This window comes from Phasianus colchicus, chromosome 3, assembly GCF_987193195.1.
Source record: "Phasianus colchicus chromosome 3, bPhaCol1.hap1.1, whole genome shotgun sequence".
NCBI classification, from domain to species: Eukaryota; Metazoa; Chordata; class Aves; order Galliformes; family Phasianidae; genus Phasianus; species Phasianus colchicus.
This window is the reverse complement of record NC_143438.1, coordinates 1,542,552-1,563,416: the sequence shown is the minus strand read 5'-3', so window position 1 is coordinate 1,563,416 and position 20,865 is coordinate 1,542,552. Positions and strand designations below refer to the sequence as shown.

The following is a 20,865-nucleotide window of genomic DNA, read 5'->3' as shown; positions in this document are numbered from 1 at the left end:
GTAGGATTATATTCTGTTCCTTGTCTATTTAAAAACAATGTGTCAGAACTCTGAAAAAATGTATGAAAACTGGTATTGCTGGTGATTTTCAAAGAAGCACCTAAACATACACATGGGCATGTGTGGAGTTAGAGTAATAAGACACGTTAGGCCAGAGGTTACAATAATTTCATTAAAAACTCCATACAGGAACTTCACCATGCTCCTCTTGTATTAATCAAAAGACTCATTATCTTTAGCTTTACTTATTTCATTGTCTCACCATATTATTAATCTATAACTAAGATCTTAGCGTACAAGAAACTGCTATGAAATACAAATAGTGATTATAATCACTGGATTATCAATACAAAAAAAAATACTTTTTCTGACTATTGAGTTTTACTACAATGTATGTTTTTTGACAAATAGATTATTTTAGCATTTAAGGGAAATATTTTCTCTGTTGTTTTATTGAGAGATGTTCTTTTTATAACACCTAATTTAACCTTATATTTTTTCATTCTCATACAGTTCTATAGTATTTTTATAATGTCTTCTGCTCTCATGAGAAATTTCAAACAGAACAGAATATTTCTTCTTTTTTAATATATAATCTATAGTAAAATTTGTTCAAATATTTCCAGGAATTATCTCATTGCCCCAATAAAAGCTTCTTTAAATGTTATTGCATTTCCTCAAAAAGATTAGTTATCCTTTGAGTTTCCTAGTATAATTATTCCGTTAGTTTTTTGTAAAACTGTATTTTTGTATAATGAAAGTAAGTGAATTCTGTTGTTAAAGTTTCAGGGTAATACATGTTCATTTAAGTATATTTCTTTTTCATTTGTGAGTATTTTAATGTAAAACCGAAATCATGGTGCAAAACCAAAATTTTTATCTGAGCCAGACATGGTAACTTACACAAATATATAAGTGCTACATCATAAGAACTTTTTTTATTTATTCTTTTATTTCCCACTTGATTTATATTTATAAATAGTCAGCAATACTGAAGTGTATTTTTTTTAAAGGATGCTATCTTTTGTTTGAATGTAGTTTAACTGAAGACAAAAATTCATGAATTGTCATTGGTGACAAAAAAAAATTCATTCTCCTATGACTCAGAAAGTTAATAATGAAAATCAGCCTAATTTCCTGCCATATTTTGATTTTAAATTAGTGAACAAAATTTTATGATTTAGTACCCAAATTTACCCAAGAACGTAGTCAGTAAATATCTGGTCAAAATTAACAATGAACTAAGATTTCTGTATTAGATAACTCTAAGAATTCATCATGAAAAGAAAGAAAATATTTTGAAGGTAAGAGGATTCAAAGTATTTACCATATAGACAGTAAATATTCAGTAGTAGTTGAGAATTTAAATAGCAACCTTGTAAAGGAAAAAAAAAAAAAAAAAAAAAAGCACAACAGCAGAAATATATAGCTTCAATTCTAAAGAAACAATTGTTTTTAATTATTTTAATTGTTATGCCTTTTTAAATTGATTCACTTCTATATTTTTCCTCTTCCTCTTACTTGCTTTTGGCTGAGAGATTTGGTGTTCTTCAGCCTAGGGAAGAGAAGGTTCCAGAGGGACCTTATAGCTTCCTTCCAATACCTGAAGAGGGCCTCATCATAGGATGAGGTTGCACAAATAAATTGGTAACTGATTTTCTTAAGTCAGTCTCTGTCTGAGAATGAACCTACAAAGTCTGGAACAATTCCATATTTCTAGGTTCAGGTAAATGATGTGGCCATGCACAGTGCTTTGTCCTCCCTTTTGTTCCCAGCCTCAGGAAAAGGAAAAAAGGTAAACTGTTAAGAGGACAATAGTACTGCACTCTGATCAAACTTCAGGGTGAAACAGCTGAGGATTAGGACACAGATTTTTGCCCCAGCTGTGTTTGCAATTGCACTGACTGTTTCTGTATATATGCTGTGGGGTCTTCTGTTTGGCCAGGACTAGTGAATCTTTGGAGCATACAGGAAAGTTACTGTCCTTTCATTTGTTTGTTAGAAAGGGCTTCAGTGCTCTTGTTATTCCACAGGCTAAATGCAATATTCCATCTAAATTATCCTAAATTTCCCTGAATTGTCCATTCATGTTTTTGGGATTGGTATAGCTAAGCATTTTTTTTTACCTAGTTCAATGATTTTCTTGTAGCGCCATTCTTCTGACATACTTACCTCCTCATATAGCTGTTTCACCTTTGTTTAGAATTTGGTAAGTAGATTAGCCACAGATTGGTGACTTCCCATGATCCCTTGCTTGTATAATAGTGTTATGACGTTCACATATGATACAGTACCATCCTTGTCTCTGTCGATTGTATAGACATGTGGAACACATCATATGGCTTTGGTAATTAACTATTCATAACTACCCATCTGTTAGATGAAGAGATTCAGATAGACTACATGAGTATCAATGATAGGAAAATATAAAAAGGTACAGAAAGTTGAATTCCACATGAATTAGTGGAATTTAGAGATACTTTGAGTTGTTACCATTGCAAAAGATGACATTTCGATCTGATTATAATCAAGAGATTTCACAAATCAGTGAATTAGAAAAAATCAAAACAACAAAACCTTAAAATTCTGTGGGAATGAAATTTTATGAAAGAGAAATATCCCAGATATTTCTCCAGATCCATTATTTCTTCCTTGGATACAGAACCTGAAAATCCAGGGGTGTTCAATTCTACTTTTTCTCCATCCTAAAGCTAAGGGCTTGGAGTTTCTTCTAGTATCACAGGAAAGATATATTTAGTTCATACTGACATGACAGCTTCAATTTTGCTTTTAGTATCTAATTAGTACTAGTATTTTCTTGCCTTTTATAATCATTTTATGATGACACCAAAATTCTGGAATTTTTAGTCCACTCTGGGGGAGATAGGTTTAGGCTATTAGTATAGTTTTTATTACTGAGTTATGGCAGTTTAACAAGATAAAAATATATGCTCTTACTACAATAACCACAATTAGAATAATACATAATTAATTTTTAAGGAAGCCATAAGGTTTAAACTCCAAATTGTTCTTAAGTGCTGAAGATCTTTGAATATGTATTTATCTAAAGTTTCCATTCAGTACTCTGTTTTTCCAGAGGAAAACTCAAGAGATTGCAAATACTTATGTAGATTGAAAAATTAAGACAGATAATAGATATATCCTGAAACTAACTGAGGTTTTATTTTTTTTTATCTGGTTAACAGGAGGTTAATATGCATCTTTAAAATCAGACTAGGCACTTTTTTTTTGGTAGCAGATCTAGTTGTTTGAAGATGTTAAATAGCACTGACTGATGTTTTTCATTTGTCTGTCTTACATTCAATACAATGAACACCGCATCCATATGTGTTTATTGTATTACATCAAATTAGATATGATTGCACTTAGAAGTCACATTGACAGTTTTTCAGTGATAGATAGATAGATAGATAATCAAAGGACTTAGTTATGGATTGCTACTCCCAAACCAATATGAACTGCAAATTCTTAATTTCATACCGATGGTGAGTTTATATCTCACATAAGACTGCGCAAATTTTAACAACTTCTGAACTTGAAATTGTATTTACTTTGACCTATTGCATATTACAATACCAAAACCACAGAGAAACACTAAACAAGAAAAGCACTAAATAAATAAAAGTAGCATTAGAAAATGCTGTTTTTGTTTAATTCTGTGTTGTATAGACAGTAGAATACAAACACAGATCCATGGTCTCCAGCTGGCTGAAAGACATTGCCAAAAATACTGTGGTGATCCAGACCAAGCACCCATACAAACATGTGGCTGTCAAAGTCTCTGGCTGCAGGGAATGCCTGAGCCTGGCACAAGTGCTGGGGAGTAGCATGTGATGTGAGCAGATCGACAATCTGCTCTGTCTTGTGTAACAGCTAAAGGAGAAGGTAAAAAGATTAAAAGGTATCAGAGAGTGTGAAAAGGAAATCAACTTGTGGAGCTGATCCCTGGCAACCCTGCAAAAAAGTAATGAGGGGCACACTCAGCTAGTGATGATGGATCCTCTGCTGTCTCAGAGCCAGGCAGAAGAGGGGACCTGGAAGACAAGGAGAAATGGAAACAGGTTCCTGCTTGGGATGACAGGCGATCCCAGTCCTGGCTTATCTCACCTTCCTAGGTACCCCTGCACAACGGGTACTAGGCCCTGGGATTCAAGGAACAGGTAAGTGAAGAAATAGAAGAAAACCCATCCAGAGAGCGGTCAAGGATGAGGCAGTCATCCCCATGCCATAAGACAGCCTGTCAAGAAGAAAAGAAGGGTAATTGTCATAGAAGACTCCTTCTGAGCAGTGCTGAGGCCGACTGGATCCTACTCATAGGGTAGTCTACTGCCTCCCCAGGACCTGGGTCAGAGACATCAGATGGAAGCTCTCTGGTCTAATGCAGGCCTCTGATTATTACCCACTTCTGGTCTTTCAGGTAGGTAAAAATGAGGTTGCAGAGCAAAGTCTAAGGGCTGTCAAGAGAGACTTCAGGGGATCGGGGCAGTTACATTATGAAGCAGAAGCTCAGGTGTTAGTTTTCTTGATAACTTCAGTAGCAGGGAAAGATACAGAGAAGAACAGGAAAACCCATCTGATCAACAGGTGGATAAGAGGCTGGTGCCATTGGAAGATTTATTATTTTTATTATTTGTGGGAATACAAGAAAAACTGTCCAGAGCAGCAGCTGTGAAGCAAGATAAACAGCATGAGAACCAAGGACAACTCTAGAAGAAGAGAAAAAGCAGAAGGAATGACTCATGGCTCTGATTGGATAAGTGCCTGCATGCATGATTAAGGAGTGTTTGTGGAGTACTCTGTTGACATGTAAAGGTGGATGGGAAAGTTGTAAGAGAAGATGGGAAAGCTAAAAAAGGAAACTTGTGAATGTGTAAAAGTGATATGAGAATTTGTAATAAAGGATTTGGATCGTTCATATCTGAGTCCATGCATCAGACACTGCAATTATTATTATTATTATTATCATTTTTATCATGGGACAGTTTATTCAGAACCAGAACTGCTGGCAACAGATTGGGTCCACATGGGTACAAGGGGGAAAAGTTTTCTAGCCCAGGAATTGTTAAGGTTCATTGACAGGGCCTTAAATTAGGTTTGAAGGGGGAAGGAGAATAAAATCAGGCATTCCAGGATTAGAGGTGAGACCAACAGCCCAGCTGAAGTGCACATGTACTAATGCATTCCACATGGGCAACAAACAGGATGAGCTCGAAGCTGTGGTGTGACAGGAGAATTATGACTTAATTGCCATCACTAAAACATGGTGAGATCATTCTTATGACTGGAGTGCTAAAAGGGAGGGCTACGAGCTCTTCAAGAGACATAGGCAAAGAAAGAAGGGTGGTGGTGTACCTTTCTGCGTTAAGGAATGTATTGATGTAGAGCTCAATACAGGGAATGATAACTATGAGTCATGGATGAAGATCATGGGGAAGGCCAGTGAGGCTTACATCCTTGTGGGACTCTTAGACTGTGCAACTAGAATGAAGAGACAGACAAACGACTCTATAAACAGCTGGAATAAGTCACATAATCACTAGCCCTTGTTCTCTTGGGGACTTTGAATTTACAGATGTCTGCTGGAAATACAATACAGTGGAGAATAAGCAGTCTAGGAGTCTAGGAGCATACTTGAATGTGTGGAAGATAAGTTCCTGACATAGCTGGTAAGATACCCTACTGGAGAAATACCCTACAAGACCTTCTGTTTACAAACAGAAAAGGACTGGTAGGAGATGTGGTGGTCAGAAGCTGTAATGGGCATAGCAACCACCAAATGATTGATTTTTCTGTTCTTGGTGAAATCAAGAATATGGTCAGCAAAACTGCTACCTTGGACTTCTGGAGAGGAGACTTAGATTGTTGCTTGGGAAAGTTCCTTGGGAGTCAGTCTTTAAGGACAAAAGGGTTTCAGAAGGGTGGACATTGCTCAAGAATGAAATCTTGAAGGCACAGGAACAGGCTTTCTGCTTGTGCCTTAAAATGAGCCAGCTTGAAAGAAGACTGACCTGGCTGAACAGGGAGTTTCTGCTGAGAGTCCAGGAAAAAAATTCACAGTCTATGGGAGAAGGGTCAGACAACTTGGGAAGAGTACAAGGACGTCACTAGGGAATGAAGAGGAAAAAATAGAAAACCAAACAAGAACTAAATCTGACCACCACGATTAAAGATAATAAAAAGGGCTTTTACAAATTAATATTTAATATTAATAAATAATATTAATAAAAATATTACCAGAAAGAGGAGGGCCAAGGAGGGCTCTAGTCTTTATTGGATGAGGCAGGGAAAGTTATCACTGAGGATGAGGAAAAGGCTGATGTTCTCAACGCACACTACACTTCTGTCTTTAATATTAAGACCTGTTATCCTCAGGGTACTCAGACCCCTGAGCTGGAAGAGAAGGATGAGGAGAAGAACTATCCACAAATCAGAAAGGAGCAGTTTGCAACCTGCTACTCCACCTGGACAGTCACAAGTTCATGGGGTATATGGGATCCACCCAAAGGTACTGAGGGTGCCGCCAGAAGTGATTGGAAGCTGTGGAACAAGATAAACAGCATGAGAACCAAGGACACCTGTAGAAGAAGAACGTCTCACGGCTTCGATTGGATAAGCGCCTGCATGAACAGTTGAAGAGTGTTTTGCAGAATGCTCTGTTGATATGTAAAAGTGGATGGGAAGATTGTAGGGGTGGATGGGAAAGCTAGAAAAAGAAAACTTGTGAAGGTATACAAGTGATATGAAGACTTGTAATAAACAATTTGGATCATTCACATCTGAGTCCGTGCATCAGACGCTACAAATGGTGCCCACCGGGTGGGACAAATCAAGCCAACATTGAGCAAGCCTGGTCCGGCAGTGCCGCCTGACTGAACTACAGAGAAATTGTTTTGTGCATGCCTGCACTGTTCTGCAGGATAGAAGGTGAGCAGTCGGGAACTGTGGGAAGTTCCCTAATGAAGGAACAGCAACTAAATCTCGCAGCATTACAGTTAAACATTTCAGAATCAGCCTGTATCTACCTCAGCATTAGTTACTTTTCTTAAATGGATAAGCAAAAATGTCCCTGAATTTCCAAAAACTGGATTCTCTTTTGATGGAGGGCATTGGGACAAAATTGGCGCAAAACTCTGGAAGGCTTCTGTTACTAAAGACAGAACAGCTGCTAAACTTTGGCATCAAATAATGGAAGGGCTTAAACAAATTTGACAAGGAAGAATTTCTTCCGACTACTCCCCATCACCCTACCTCCCACCCCTGCTGCTGCCCCTGGGTGCAGAAAGCAGCTGCAGCCCAGATTCGATCCGCTGCTCTGACCCCACCCCTGGTCATGGAGAAGAGAAATCGAAGGCCCCTCTGGTGCTGCTGCCCTCCACTTTGCCTCCAACACTCATCCCGCTCCCGCCCTCCACTTCACCCCTGATGCCCGCCGCATCGCTCGCTTCCTCTGCCCCACCTACATTTCCTGCTGCTGGGTCTTTGCAGCCTGCGTGTAACTTGGTTAAAGACAAGGACAAACCGGAACCAGAGGAACTTTCTGATCCTGGTCCAGTAGATCTGGAAGACAAACCGAGCATTTTCCTTCCTGATGATAATTTGAAGAGTGCAGGAAAGAAAAATTCTTCTACAACGTACTACGGTGCTCAAGAGCAGTGCATAAAAGAAGAAATATTATGGGGTGATGTTGATACAATGCAAGTCTTTCCTGTGATGTATCGTCCAAATCAGCTCCCCTAGTGGAAATCCTTGCCTTATGATGCAGTAAAGGAGCTAAGGAAGTCAGTGAGAGACTATGGAGTTCAGTGTGCCTTTACATATAACCTTTTGGTTGCAATTGGTGACAGTTATGTTATGACCCCTCATGACTGGAAAATTCTGTTCTGAACAATCCTGTCTCCCATGCAGTGTACCGTGTTTATGGCTGAACACTAAGAACAGGCTACCATCCAGACTATGAATAATTTGAATAACTTAAATCATATTGGGATGGAGGAACTCGTGGGGCCGGGGGTCCGGGCAACACTTTAGGTCCAGGCACAGATGGATAGGCAATGCCTTGAACAAGTGAACACTTTGGTGTTGCTTGCTATCCGTCAGGTACCTGGTGCTACTTCATCTAATTCCACATTTTCATCAATTAAGCAGGGGGCTGCCGAGCCCTACATTAAATTTCCTGACCGTTTACAAAATGCGCTAGAGAGACAAGTAGAAAAATCAAGCCACTCGCATGTTTTGCTTAAGCAATTAGCAGTAGAAAATGCAAATGTGGACTGTCAAAAAGTTTTACAACCCTTAAAGAATGCAGATCCATCTATTACTGACACAATTAAAGCCTGTCAAGATGTAGGCACAGAAAGTCATAAAATGGGCTTGCTAGCAGACATGCTGGCAGCTCCACTCCATGCAAGGTCAGCTAAAAGAATGAAATGTTACAGTTGTGGGGAACCTAGTCATGTACAAAGGGACTGCAAAAAGCCTAAGCAAACAAACAGAAATGCATGTGCTATTCCAACTCACCCCTGTCCCTGGTGCAGGAGGAGGCTACACTGGGAGAGAAAATTCCGATCTATACTCCCTGTTGCTGCACGGCACTGCAATCTGCTGGGAAACGGGAAGAAGAGCACGAGATCATGTGCCATGACAGCAAATATGGTCCCGAATCCGTCAGCCACTGCCTGGCCAACTCAATCAGACCAACCACCGCCAGCAGTGCAGGAGTGGATTTGGCCACTGCCCAGTCGGTGATGCTGACTGACAGCACCGTGACTCTCACTCCAACAGGTGTCATGGGCCCCAATGGGGATGGGCATTGAGCCCTCTTATTAGGACATTCTTCTGTTACACGGATGGGACTTTTTGTTTTACCAGGAATTATAGATGCTGACCACACTGGGGAGATTAAGATAATGGCATGGATGCCCTCACCTCCCTGCTTTATTCCCAAAGGCAAAAAAAAATATCACAATTAATTCCTTTTCATTCTATGGCTGAACCTGGCATCAGGAACTGAACTGGTGGATTTGGAAGCATGGACAAACTTGCCATGCTATGGACCACACAATTGTCAAAAGACAAACCATTGTTAACGTGCTTAGTAAACAGACAGATATTAGGCCTAGTGGATACTGGAACAGATGTTACCATCATTAAGTTAAGTGAATGGCCCTCTGAGTGGCCACTAAGAGACCCTAATTCTGCTATCATAGGTGTTGGAGGTTTGCAGCTGCCCAAACAAAGTGCCAGAATTTTATGTTTTGAAGGGACTGATGGTTGCATCGCTCATGCTTCTCCTTATATCTTGCCAGTTCCCTGTACTTCATGGGTTTGTGTGATCTTTTAAGTCAATGGGGCATGATTTTGCAGACAAATTTTCAATAAGGACCACTGATCGGCAGCAACCTATATCCCTGGCTTGGAAAACAGAACAACATATTTGGGTAGATCACTGGCCTTTAACAGAGGAAAAGTTGCTGCATTTACATGAGCTAGTTCAAGAACAGCTAGCTGCTGGTCACATACTACTGTAATATGTGACCTTGAAATACTCCAGTCTTTGTCATCCTCAAAGAGAATGGAAAATGGAGGCTTTTACTGGACCTGTGCGCTGTCAGTGCAGTAATTGAGCCCATGGGGGTGTTGCAGCCTCGTCTTCCTTCACCTTCAAAGTTACCTTCAAAATGGCCTATAGCAATTACTGATTTAAAAGACAGGTTTTTTTACATTCGACTTCATCCAAAAGATTCACCATGATTTGCTTTCTCAGTGCCCTCCATCAACCAACAAAGCCCTGCTCAGCGGTATCACCGGACCGTATTATCACAAGGAATGCTTAGTAGTCCAACAATATGTCAATTGACTGTAGCAAATGCATTACAATCAGTACAAAAATCTAGACCTCATGTCCTTATTTATCATTACATGGATGACATATTAATAGCAGCAGAACAAGAAGAGGATCTAAAGGATGCTTTACTGCTCATCCAGCAGGCAGTCCAATCTGTCAGTTTACAAATAGCAGAAGAAAAGGTACAGCTTAGTTCTCCATGGAAATATTTAGGATGGAAAATCCATTCTTAATAAGAAAAAAGGGGGAATAAAGGAGACATACGACAAGGAAGATCATGGAAGGCTTTGCTTGTGCTGAATTTTTTGAATTGTGATCATACAGATACAACTTGTGTGGATCGTCATTTTGAGGCCTCCCCAATGCTCAAGGAACGGCTAATGGTCAATGCTTGGAATATGGCCACAGGGCATTGGGAAGGTCCCTTACCACTGATAAGCTGGGGTTGTAATAAACGATTTGGATCATTCACATCTGAGTCTGTGTATCAGACACTGCATGTATATACCTCAACAACCTTGTAAGAAAACATGCAATTATGGCAGGAAAAGATACAGTTCAGTAATGGCTAGTTAATTGCTTGTAATTAATAGATCAGTAAACTACTTAAATCTTGACTGTGTTTGAATTACTTTAACTGAGCGGTTTCTTCCTGAGAAGGAATCAACTTGTGAAGTGATGTATTTCCCAGGTGGCAAAATGTGAAAATACTGAGCTGCTGTTCTGTCTTCTCAATTTTCTCTGTTCTCCTTGAAGAAATTTAAAACAAAAAGTCTATTCTAATTGGCTATTGAAATGTATGAAAGATATAAAGGAAGAGTTTTGAACTAAAAAAGGATTTTTGATCAAGGCCACAAATAGTGTCCTGATCCCATGAAGTTTGTAGAGGTTTTATCACTGGCTTCAACAAAATCAGGACTTTCCACTTTCTGAGGAATATGACATTTCTTTTTATTTTCATTTATTTCTGTGGGTATGATACTGGAATGATTTATATAGAAAGATCTGTGGTGGAAGAAGCTATGTAAGTACCTGGAACTGTGCTCAGAGATGAACAGGGTGCCATAATACCTCTAAGAAAATAAGGCAACACTCCAGGAAAAAAATATATATATATATATATATATATATATATATATATATATATATATATATATATATATCTTTCTTTATATGTATATGTATAAAGAAAGAGAGAGATAGAAACAGAAAGTTGTGAAGTTTTTTTCCCCCTTACCCTAGACATCATAGACAGTGGCCAACATTTCATAGGTAAGAAAGAAAATGAATTGTCCTCCTCTGCTAACACGCAAACACTGCTGTGCAATGTGTACAATTACAGATGTTATGCAAACAATGTAATATGATTCCTTGTTACTATCTAGGTTAAAATTACTTTCATTTCTTGCTTCTTTCTCCCACTCACAGGTTAAAAAAGAAAAAACAAACAGAAAAGAAACACTTTGAAGAATATCTCCAGAAGGTCAGTTTCCAGTCAAAGAAGCTAGCTTAGAAAGATTTTATAAGATAATTACTCTTTTTATGCAAAAAAGTAAAAACATGGTGAAAGAGACATCTGCAAATTACACCTGAAACATTTCTGAGGTTAAAAGTGTGAATATTTAGAATTGAAAAATACCCCCCTTTTTTTTTTTTTTTTTTCTTTTCAGTTCCTAAAAGGAATGTGTCTTTCTTAATTACTTTAAATCTGGAAGCAGAAGCAAACATATGAAATTACAATATATATTTATTTTACTGCAATATATACATATGCTAACAAGTACAATTTAGTACTGAAATAATAGTTCTACACATTCATATAAGTAGAATCTAACACTGTGCTCTGTGTAAACTCTATGTACATTATATCCAGCTCTAGTCCCTAAGTACATTCAATTTCAAAGGGCTTCCCCAGATACATATGCATATACTACACTTCTGAAACATGTGCAAACAGTGAGCGTATATCCATCAGCAGAATCTAATCATGTTACCTCTAGTTATAAACAAAATTCAGAATCCCTTTTAAATTAAAGGTCAAGAAAGAAAAAATATTTCTTACTTTGCAGAAACTTTTCACTATGCTAAATTAAGGAAAATAATAGCAACAAACTAGCAGAAGTATTTCTAGTTCAGGAACAGAAGGGAGGAAGCAGAGGAGTAGCAAGCATTACAGTTATCTATTAACTAACAAAACACTTAGGAAATAGTGATAACATGCACATGTGTGCCAAATGAATCCTAATCTGTACCACCATTAGAAAACATATCAAAATAAATGAGGGGAAGCGTCATGAAGTGAAGTACAACACTGTAAGCACCCAGCCATTAATTTAATCTGAAATGCATTTAACTCCTTCTATAAAAATGAATTCATTTCACAATCACAGAAATCATATTTCCATATATAAGGCAGTCTTCGTTAAGTTCTATTACAGAATTATTTAATGTCAAATGCTATCATGCATAATTAGAACATAGATACAGTACTAGGTACAAATTAAAAGAGTTTCTAAAAACTAATTCCTTCTTTATATGCTCTTATTGATTCTGCAACTAGTATTTTTGTCTCTATCAGTAAAGCTAAGATTTTGTAAGCAGGCACATACGTTATTGCAAGATCTCTATCAGTAAAGCTACAGACTAAAATGAGGAACTTACAGTTAATTTACTCGTAATTAACAGCATATAGCATTTCCCATACAACCACATTACTGACCATGCCAGTACTTCCGTGTTGTGTAAAACATCGGATCACCCCATATACCCTTGGTTTAAGAAAGTGTTACAGATATATTAGTGGGAAATTCCAACAGTTATTCAGACAATGCCTTTGGCAACTGTAGCATATGAAGACTGACAAGTGAATAACTGGGATAAAATTCAAATAATTTTTTCAGTGCCTTTGATGATTAAACTTCCATATCTACCCTGTTTACCAAAACCTGTTTAAGAAGCAACAAATCTGACTGAAAAACATACAGATCTGTAACACAATAACACAACCAAATTCATTTTAGTAGCAAGTACAAAGGAAGACTTTCCCAAGAAGATAATTCCGTGTGGATTTTCAATTATTTAGCTCTTTGCTTAGTGAAGAAGAACAAAGAAATATTTTCACTGAATGGACAGGTCTAAATGCAGAACTTGATATTTTTTCAGATAAAGGTGTTTAAGACTTCATTTAACTGATAACCCATTCTCAGCCTACCTGGTGTATTCAGCAGCCGGGACATCTTGCAAGAATATGAGATAAACTGCTCACAGTATTCAGCACTACTGGTAATAGCAGAAATCTGGTCCATTGTTGCACTGTAATTTAGCTGCAGTACAGATACTTTTTCTAGGCTGTTGCCTCCAACGGAAGTCTGCATTTGCAGATCATGATACACAGTTGTCCATACTTTATCCTCTGAAATTTAGAATGGAAAAAGAACAGACAAGAATTAGTAAAAGACATACAATGTAGCTGAATTAAAAATAGTCTTTGCCTTTGACAACACATGAATATGTTCTGCGAGGGAATTTTGTGTGGACAGGGAAAAAGGACATTATACACAGTCATCAAGTGAGATCGTATACCTGAAAGAATGAAAGCCTGAAACTTTTATTGCCCATTTTAGTTTTTTTGCCCATTGTAGATTTGATAAAAAATATACAATCATAGAATTGTCGGGGTTGGAATGGACCTTTACAGATCATCTAGTCGCCCTGCTATGGGTAGACACATCGCTCATGAGAGCAGGTTGTCCAAAACCCCATCCAACGTCACCTTATATGCTTCCAGGAATGGGCAATCCACAAATTCTCTTTTGCAACCTCCTCCAGTGTCTTGCCACACACATCATGTAGAATTTCTTTCTTTTATCTCATCTAATCTACCATCTTTCATCTTAAACCATTGCCTCTTGTCCTATTACAATAGGCCCTTAAAAATTTCTCCATCTTTCTTAAAAGCCCTCTTTAATTATTGGAATGTTGCAGTGAGGTATCCCAGAAGCCTTCTCTTCTAAACAACAACAACCCATTCAGCCTTTCTTCATAGGAGAGATGCTCCATCTGATCATTTTTGTGGCCTTCCTCTATATCTGTTTCAAGAGCTGCACATCTTTCTTGTGCTGGAGACCCCAGATCTAGATGAAGTTTTGCAAGTGAGGCCTGATTATTGCAAGGATAATCACTTAGCTCACCCTGCTGGGCACTCCTCTTTTGGTGCGGCCCATGATAGTATTGGCTTTCCAGGCTGCAAGTTCCCTCTGTCAGCTCGTGTTGAAATTTTCATCCACCAGTACCTTTGCTCTTTGTCTGCAGAGCTGTTCTCAACCCAATTATCCTCTAGACATGTAAGAGTTCTAACATGCTAGAAAGGCAGGTTCTAAGCCATTTAGAGACCCTCCTTGGATTTCTGAGCCAGAACTAGTCCTTAAAATACCATAAGAATGGTATTAGCAACAGGAGCTGTATTGGATCTCATGTCTTTGAAGGGAGCTTCAGTCAGATACCAGATTCCAGACAATGAAGCCCTGATACGTCCTCTCATAATGAGAGTATTTTGGACTTTACTGTGGGCCCCTGTGTGAAGGAAGGTGGAAACATATTCATGGATGGATTTAGATTGCCTTTATTTAGAATGGGCTGAATGCCTCATGGACAGAAGAAATGCATGAAAAAAAACTTTGCACTACACAGCCAAAACACAGCATGCTCATACAGATTACCTATCACCAAACAGATCTTGATCGCTGTAGTAGAAATGCTAAATCATAGACTGAAAGAGTGTTTGAACACTTAGTAGGAAAGCACAGCCAGTTCAGGGGAGCTCAGGTGCAAGCAATGCACCTAAATGAGCAGAAGGGGTACAGCTAGCATCCATGCATTCCCAAACCTCATTTAAGGGTTGGCAGTGGAGGCAAGAGTATCTTGCTGGAGATCCCTGTCTACCCAAGGCCTTCTGAAAGCAAGCAGCTTCTTTCCCTGATATCTGAGCCCACTGCTGTTGCAGTGTTAGAATGAATCTTACCTTGCTGCAGCCTGGATTCTTGCTGCTCAATGGGCATGACAGCAGTGTACGCACTTAGGATGGATTACCTTAAAAGGACAATGCATTTACTGGTCATCAGAATTACTAATACTCCAAAAGAGGGAGAAACTCTGAATTTCCCATGGCTGAGTGCCTAATTGATTATTGAGGAATATGACCAATAAAAGCAATGGTTTAATTATTAAATCCCCTTCCAAGATTGCAGAATTTCTGAATAGATTAGAACAAGATTTCATGACAACAGAGGAAAGAGTAGCAGTGGCATCTGCTGTAGCTTGGCTGCTACTACTAACTATAAATGAATTTCATTCCTTGGAGGAAGAACTGAAAGGTGAAATGAGCTCTTAAAAGCTCATATCAAACAACTGAAAAATTAAATTACATTTATGATGGGGCAAATCACCTAATCTTCACATGGTATTTCCCTTCTAAAATTAAGAACTGTATTATTAGAAGGTGAAAAAGACTTAGATCAACGGAATCCTTGGATCCTGGTTGAATCTAAAAAATAAAAGGAAAATTAAGAAGATTGAAGTCCAACTAGAGAATCTGGAAACCTCGTATCCTCTAGAAATAAGACCAATAACTACTCAAAAAACTGAGCAAGTGCAAGATAGACTGGTGGAGTTGGGAGTCAAGGAGTGGCCCCCTGCCCACACTCACATTACAGGTGACAAAATGCCTGTACACGGGAGCTGAACTCATTGATTTATTACACTGATTTACCCAAACCACAAGAGAGCATACCAGCTTGGCTCTTAAGATCATGGGACACGAAGGTCGAGTGTATGGTTATTAATGGTCTGCAGATTTCTAAACTTGCATCCATCACTGCACATCCAGCCCTCAGACAAAGACTATATGTGACTGTAATTTTCATAATGATGAAAATTATTGTCTGATTCATAGAGTCACAGAATGGCCTGGGTTGAAAAGGACCATAATGATACAGTAATGATGAACAGACCTACCAGACTCACTTTGGTGCCAAGGAAGGTCTGAAAACGAATAATCTTGGAAGCTATTCTGGACAAATTAAAAGTCAACCAGGGGATCAGGCCCAGTCAGCATGGGTTTACGAATGGTAGATCCTGTTTGACAAACCTGATTTTGTTCTATGACAAGGTGACCCGCTTAGTGGATGAAGGTAAGGCTGTCAATGTGGTCTACCTGGACTTCAGTAAAACTTTTGACACTGTCCCCCACAATATTCTTGGGGAGAAGCTGGCTGCCCATGGTTTGGATGGGCATACACTCTACTGGGTGAAACACTGGCTGGTGGCTGGGCCCAAAGTGTTGTGGTGAATGGAGTTAAATCCAGCTGGCAGCTGATAAGCAGTGTCCCCCAGGGTTTGGTACTGGGGCTGCTTCTATTTAACATCTTTATTAACGATCTTGATGAGGGAATTGAATGCATCCTCAGTAAGTTTGCAGGCTACACCAAATTGGGAGGGAGTGTTGATCTGCCAGAGAGGAGAAATGCACCACAGAAGGGCTTGGATAGACTGGATTGATGGGTCAAGATAAACTGTAGGTATTTCAGTGGGGTCAAGTGTAGGGTCCTACATTTTAGTCACAACAACCCCAGGTAACCCTATAGGTTTGGGAAAGAGTGGCTATCTAATGGAAAGGGACCTTGGCGTACTGATGGACAGTCAGCTGAATATGAGCCAGCAGTGTTCCCAAGTGGCCAAGAAGGCCAATGGCATCCTGGCTTGTATTAGGAATAATGTGGTGAGCAGAACTAGGGAAGTAATCCTGTCCCCGTACTCAGCACTGATGAGGCCCCACCTTGAGTACTGTGTTCAGTTTTGGGCACCTCAATACAGAAAGGACATTGAGGTACTGCAGGAGGTCCAAAGAAGGGCCATGAGGCTTCTGAAGGGTTTGGAAAATATGAACTATGAGGAATGACTAAAGGAAGTGGGGCTGTTTAGTCTCAAGAAGAGGAGGCTGAGAGGAAACTTATTGCTCTCTTCAAATACCTGAAATGTGATTGCAGTGAGGGTGAGGTTGGTCTATTCTCACTGGTGACAGGACGAGGGGAAATGTTCTCAAATCGTGCCAGAGTAAGTTTAGGTTGGATATCAGGAAAAACTTCTTTACATAAAGGGTTGTTAAGCACTGGAACAGAGTCCCCAGGGAGGTGGTTGAGTCACCACCCCTGGATGTGTTTAAAAACCATTTGGATGTGGTGCTCAGGGACTTGATTTAGCAGAGAGTTGTTAGGTTGGGTTGGACTTGATGATCTTTGAGGTCTTTTCCAACCTGAGCTATTCTATGATTCTATGATTCTACGTGAGAAACTTTAGGAAAATGAAATGATTACTTTTAATTTCTTATTCTTATTCTATTTTCTTTTTTTTTTTTTCCCTCAGTTTTGCAGAACCTATTTGTACATTCCACTGTGTGCTTACATTTAAAACATAAGCAACAACACAGTACTGGATATGTATACTCTTTTTTTGTGCCTGATGCCACAACCACAGTATATTTTCACTTTAAAAAATTACTCTTGAATTACTCTTGAAGAGTACTCAAAAGCCACAGCTGGTGCTGAAAACAGAATTTATTTTCCATAGTAGAAATCACTATAATGTATCAGCAGTTCTCAGTGTTGTTCTTTCCAGTGCCTGTCTGATTAGTTACCAATACAGTTCAAAGTGCTAGTTATGATTTTAAAAACCCTAAGTGGGTCAGGATCTACTTATCTGAAAGACTGCCTTTACACATCTGTCTCAGTACAAATTGTCTGACCTATCTCTCCAGACATAGAACAATTTATGGCAGTCTCAGAGTTAAGATCAGATTTCTTTCTCACACACACATTTATTATTCAAACATATGAATTAATGGTAATATGAAACAATGGTAATATCTAGTCTACAACAGGCACTTGCTCTGGAGTCTTTTGTATGTGCCTTGCATCCCTCTTCAAGTATCTCCCCCTGCCGGTGACAATCTCTCTCCCCTGGTCAAACTGGATTAAGGACAAAGCACCCACAAGCCCAAAGTGATACCGGTTTCTGAAAAGAGATACATATGAGATTCAGGGACTGTGACCCCCTAGAAAGGCAAAGTTACTGTTTCATACTCTAATAGCAATTTCATATTCTAGCTGCTGATGTTGAAGTCCAAGACTCACAGGTATGACACATTTCCAGTGCAAAAAGATTAAAATTCAAGCTTATTGTGCTGACATTTGGGGAAAGTCAGGGGACAGATCTATTTTATCAGCAGCCCTAAATTTGAAATCAGTGGAAGTGCTGAGATGATTGCCATGTATTAACAGAATAAATAAATAATATACTCCCAGAGCAAAAAATTACCCCATTTTCATCTTTCATGATCACAACTTTCTGCCTCAGCATATCAACACAGATGACTGAGACAGGGTAGCTCAAATGAGAATGCCCAACTGAGAAATTAACCACACAAACCAGTATTAAAAGCAGAAAACAACAACAAACAAACAAACAAAAACAAACAAAAACAAAACAAATAGACAAACAAAATGAAATCCAAGACCCACACAACAAAACAAAAACTTAAGTGATTTGATGAAGTTTTATACTGTAGTCTCAGAAACGATGAAAGATAAATCATTCTAACACAAGTTAAATACATTAAAAAGAGGAATACAAGAAAACTCATATTTTGTTTCTCCTGTAGGTGTGGGAAAGACATTAATACCTTGACAGAAAAAAAAAAAAAGTAATATGACATTCTGAGAAGTTACCTTTGGATAAACCACAGACATTACTGAATTAGTTTTCAACAAACATAGCATGTTAGGATCATAGAATCATATAATATACCATGCTGGAAGAGATCTACAAGCATTATTGAGTCCAAATCCTTGCTCCACACAGGACCACACAAGATAAAACTCTGCGTCTCATAACATTATCCAAATTCTTCTTAAACTCCAGCAAGTTTGGTGCAATGATTGCTGCTCCAGGCAGCCCGTTCTAGTGCTGGACCATACTCCTGGTGGGGAATCTTTTCCTAACACCCAGTCTGACCCTTCCTTGATACAGCTCCGTGTCTTTCTCTCAGGTCCTGTTGCTGTCACCAGAGAGAAGAGCTCAGTTCCTGCTCCTCTGCTCCCCTCATGAGAAAGCTGTAGGCTGTTATGAAGCCATCAGTCTCCTCTTCTCTAGAACGAACAAACCAAGATATTTACGTTGTGTTCTATATCTTTCAAAATCTTCATAGTTCTCCATAAAGTGTTCTCTAACAGTTTTATGTATGTATATCGAGTTGCCCAAAGCTACATGCAGTGCTTGAGGTAAGACTGCACCAATGCAGAGCATAGTGGAAAAAATGATTCACTCAGTTGGCTGGTAGTGCTAGGCCTGATGCAACCCGGAGTATGATTGGCCCTTTTAGCTGCTATGGTCCATTGCTGATTCACCTTCAACTTCCATCAACCAGGACCCCATCTAATTTCCACTGAGCTCATCCCTCCACCTGTTCATATACTTAGAGTTCCCTCATCCCTGTGCAGAATTCTGTATTTGCTCTTTTCAAACTTCATATATTTTGGAATTGTTCAGCTCTCCAATTTGTCAAGACATCTCTGCAAAGCCTCTATAACCTTGTGGGGGTCAGCAGTTCCTCTCAATTCAGTGTCATCCATAAACTTACTAAGTGTACCTTCAAGTCCTCTATCCAAGTCATTACAGAAAACTTTAAAAAGGCTGGTCCTAAAATGAAGCCCTGTGGAAACCCATTAATGACTGGCCGCCATCCTGGTGGAACTCCATTAACTGTACTACCTTTATAGCCTGACCTGCTATAGTTCATCCACCATATTATGTATTTATCTAGCCATATGCTGGACATATTTATCCAGTAGTGTATTGTGAGAAATAGTATAAAAAACTTTGCAAAATAAAATATAAAAAATTTACAAAAATATAGAGTTTAAAAAAAAACATTGTTGTATTGGTAAATGGTTACATATGCCTATGCATATTTTAAATGATGCAGCACTGAAGATATTGAAATTAATAGCTTTGGTTCAAAAAGCTTATGAAATGAAGAAGTTACTGCCTTTATCAGACTATAATGCATGATGTCTACGTTTTAATGACCCTAACCTCTCCCACGAAAATTTCTTAGCAATAATTTTTCTTTTGCCTACTAACATGAATTATGAAAAATCCTATTTTCCTCGATGCTAACAAACAAAAAAACAAACAAACAAACAAATAAGGATTAACAAATAAAGCACAGTTACCTGTCATGTTGCAGTAAACTTTCAAAGGTCCCAGTGCTCCACTTCCATCTGGATCTATCCAGTAGTAATTTGAAGTTTTGCCCAAGTGTTTGTATGCTTCACAAGAGAGCTCATAAATAGCTGGAATAAAATAAAATACAGCAGTAAGGATTTTCATATCCTGGAGGAAAAAAAAAATAAATAAATAAAATCCACAAAGACAATAAATTGTCTTTATTTATGTTTCAAGAACCATGCCTTTGTCATTAAAATATCACTGACTTGCACAGAAAACAAAGAATCTTTCTGAAAAATACAGAAGTGGTTAAACTCCTGATGCATAAAATTTTATTTTATTTTATTTTCACATGAGAAAAAGGCAGAATGGGAAGAGAAATCCAGTAATTTGGAGAAAAGGGAAAACTGAGCATTTTCAAAAGTAACTTTTCCATTTAGTTTTGTTTTGAGAGATATATGAGTTTTGTTTTATTTTTTCTTGAAGTGAATTTTAGATTTTTTTCAGGTTTAATTACAATTCAGAATAAATTCAAGTCTTGACATTGTGAACTTTGTCAGTACAAGTAATACCTGCCCCTAAATAGTTCTGCAACTGTGTTAGCACATACCTACATATGTATACTCTGTTGCAGGAATGTCTAAAATGCCTCAGTATTTACTGAAGAAATTTAACTGACATAGAAGCTTTCTTTGGTTCTTGTTTTACCTTGAACTCTG

At 38.5% G+C, this 20,865-nt stretch overlaps 1 protein-coding gene across 2 annotated transcripts in view; it reads right to left on the bottom strand.

The window, feature by feature from the left end:
* CNTNAP2 (contactin associated protein 2) overlaps positions 1 to 20,865 on the bottom strand; it is a 758,846-nt gene that overhangs the window by 213,310 nt on the left and 524,671 nt on the right. For both annotated transcript variants that reach the window (XM_090136789.1, XM_090136788.1), the window contains 2 exons: positions 20,152 to 20,271; positions 13,077 to 13,277 (listed from right to left, as the gene is read on the bottom strand). In XM_090136789.1, coding sequence (XP_089992915.1) covers positions 13,077 to 13,277; positions 20,152 to 20,271 — 321 coding nt within the window. The remainder of the gene's footprint in view (positions 1 to 13,076; positions 13,278 to 20,151; positions 20,272 to 20,865) is intronic.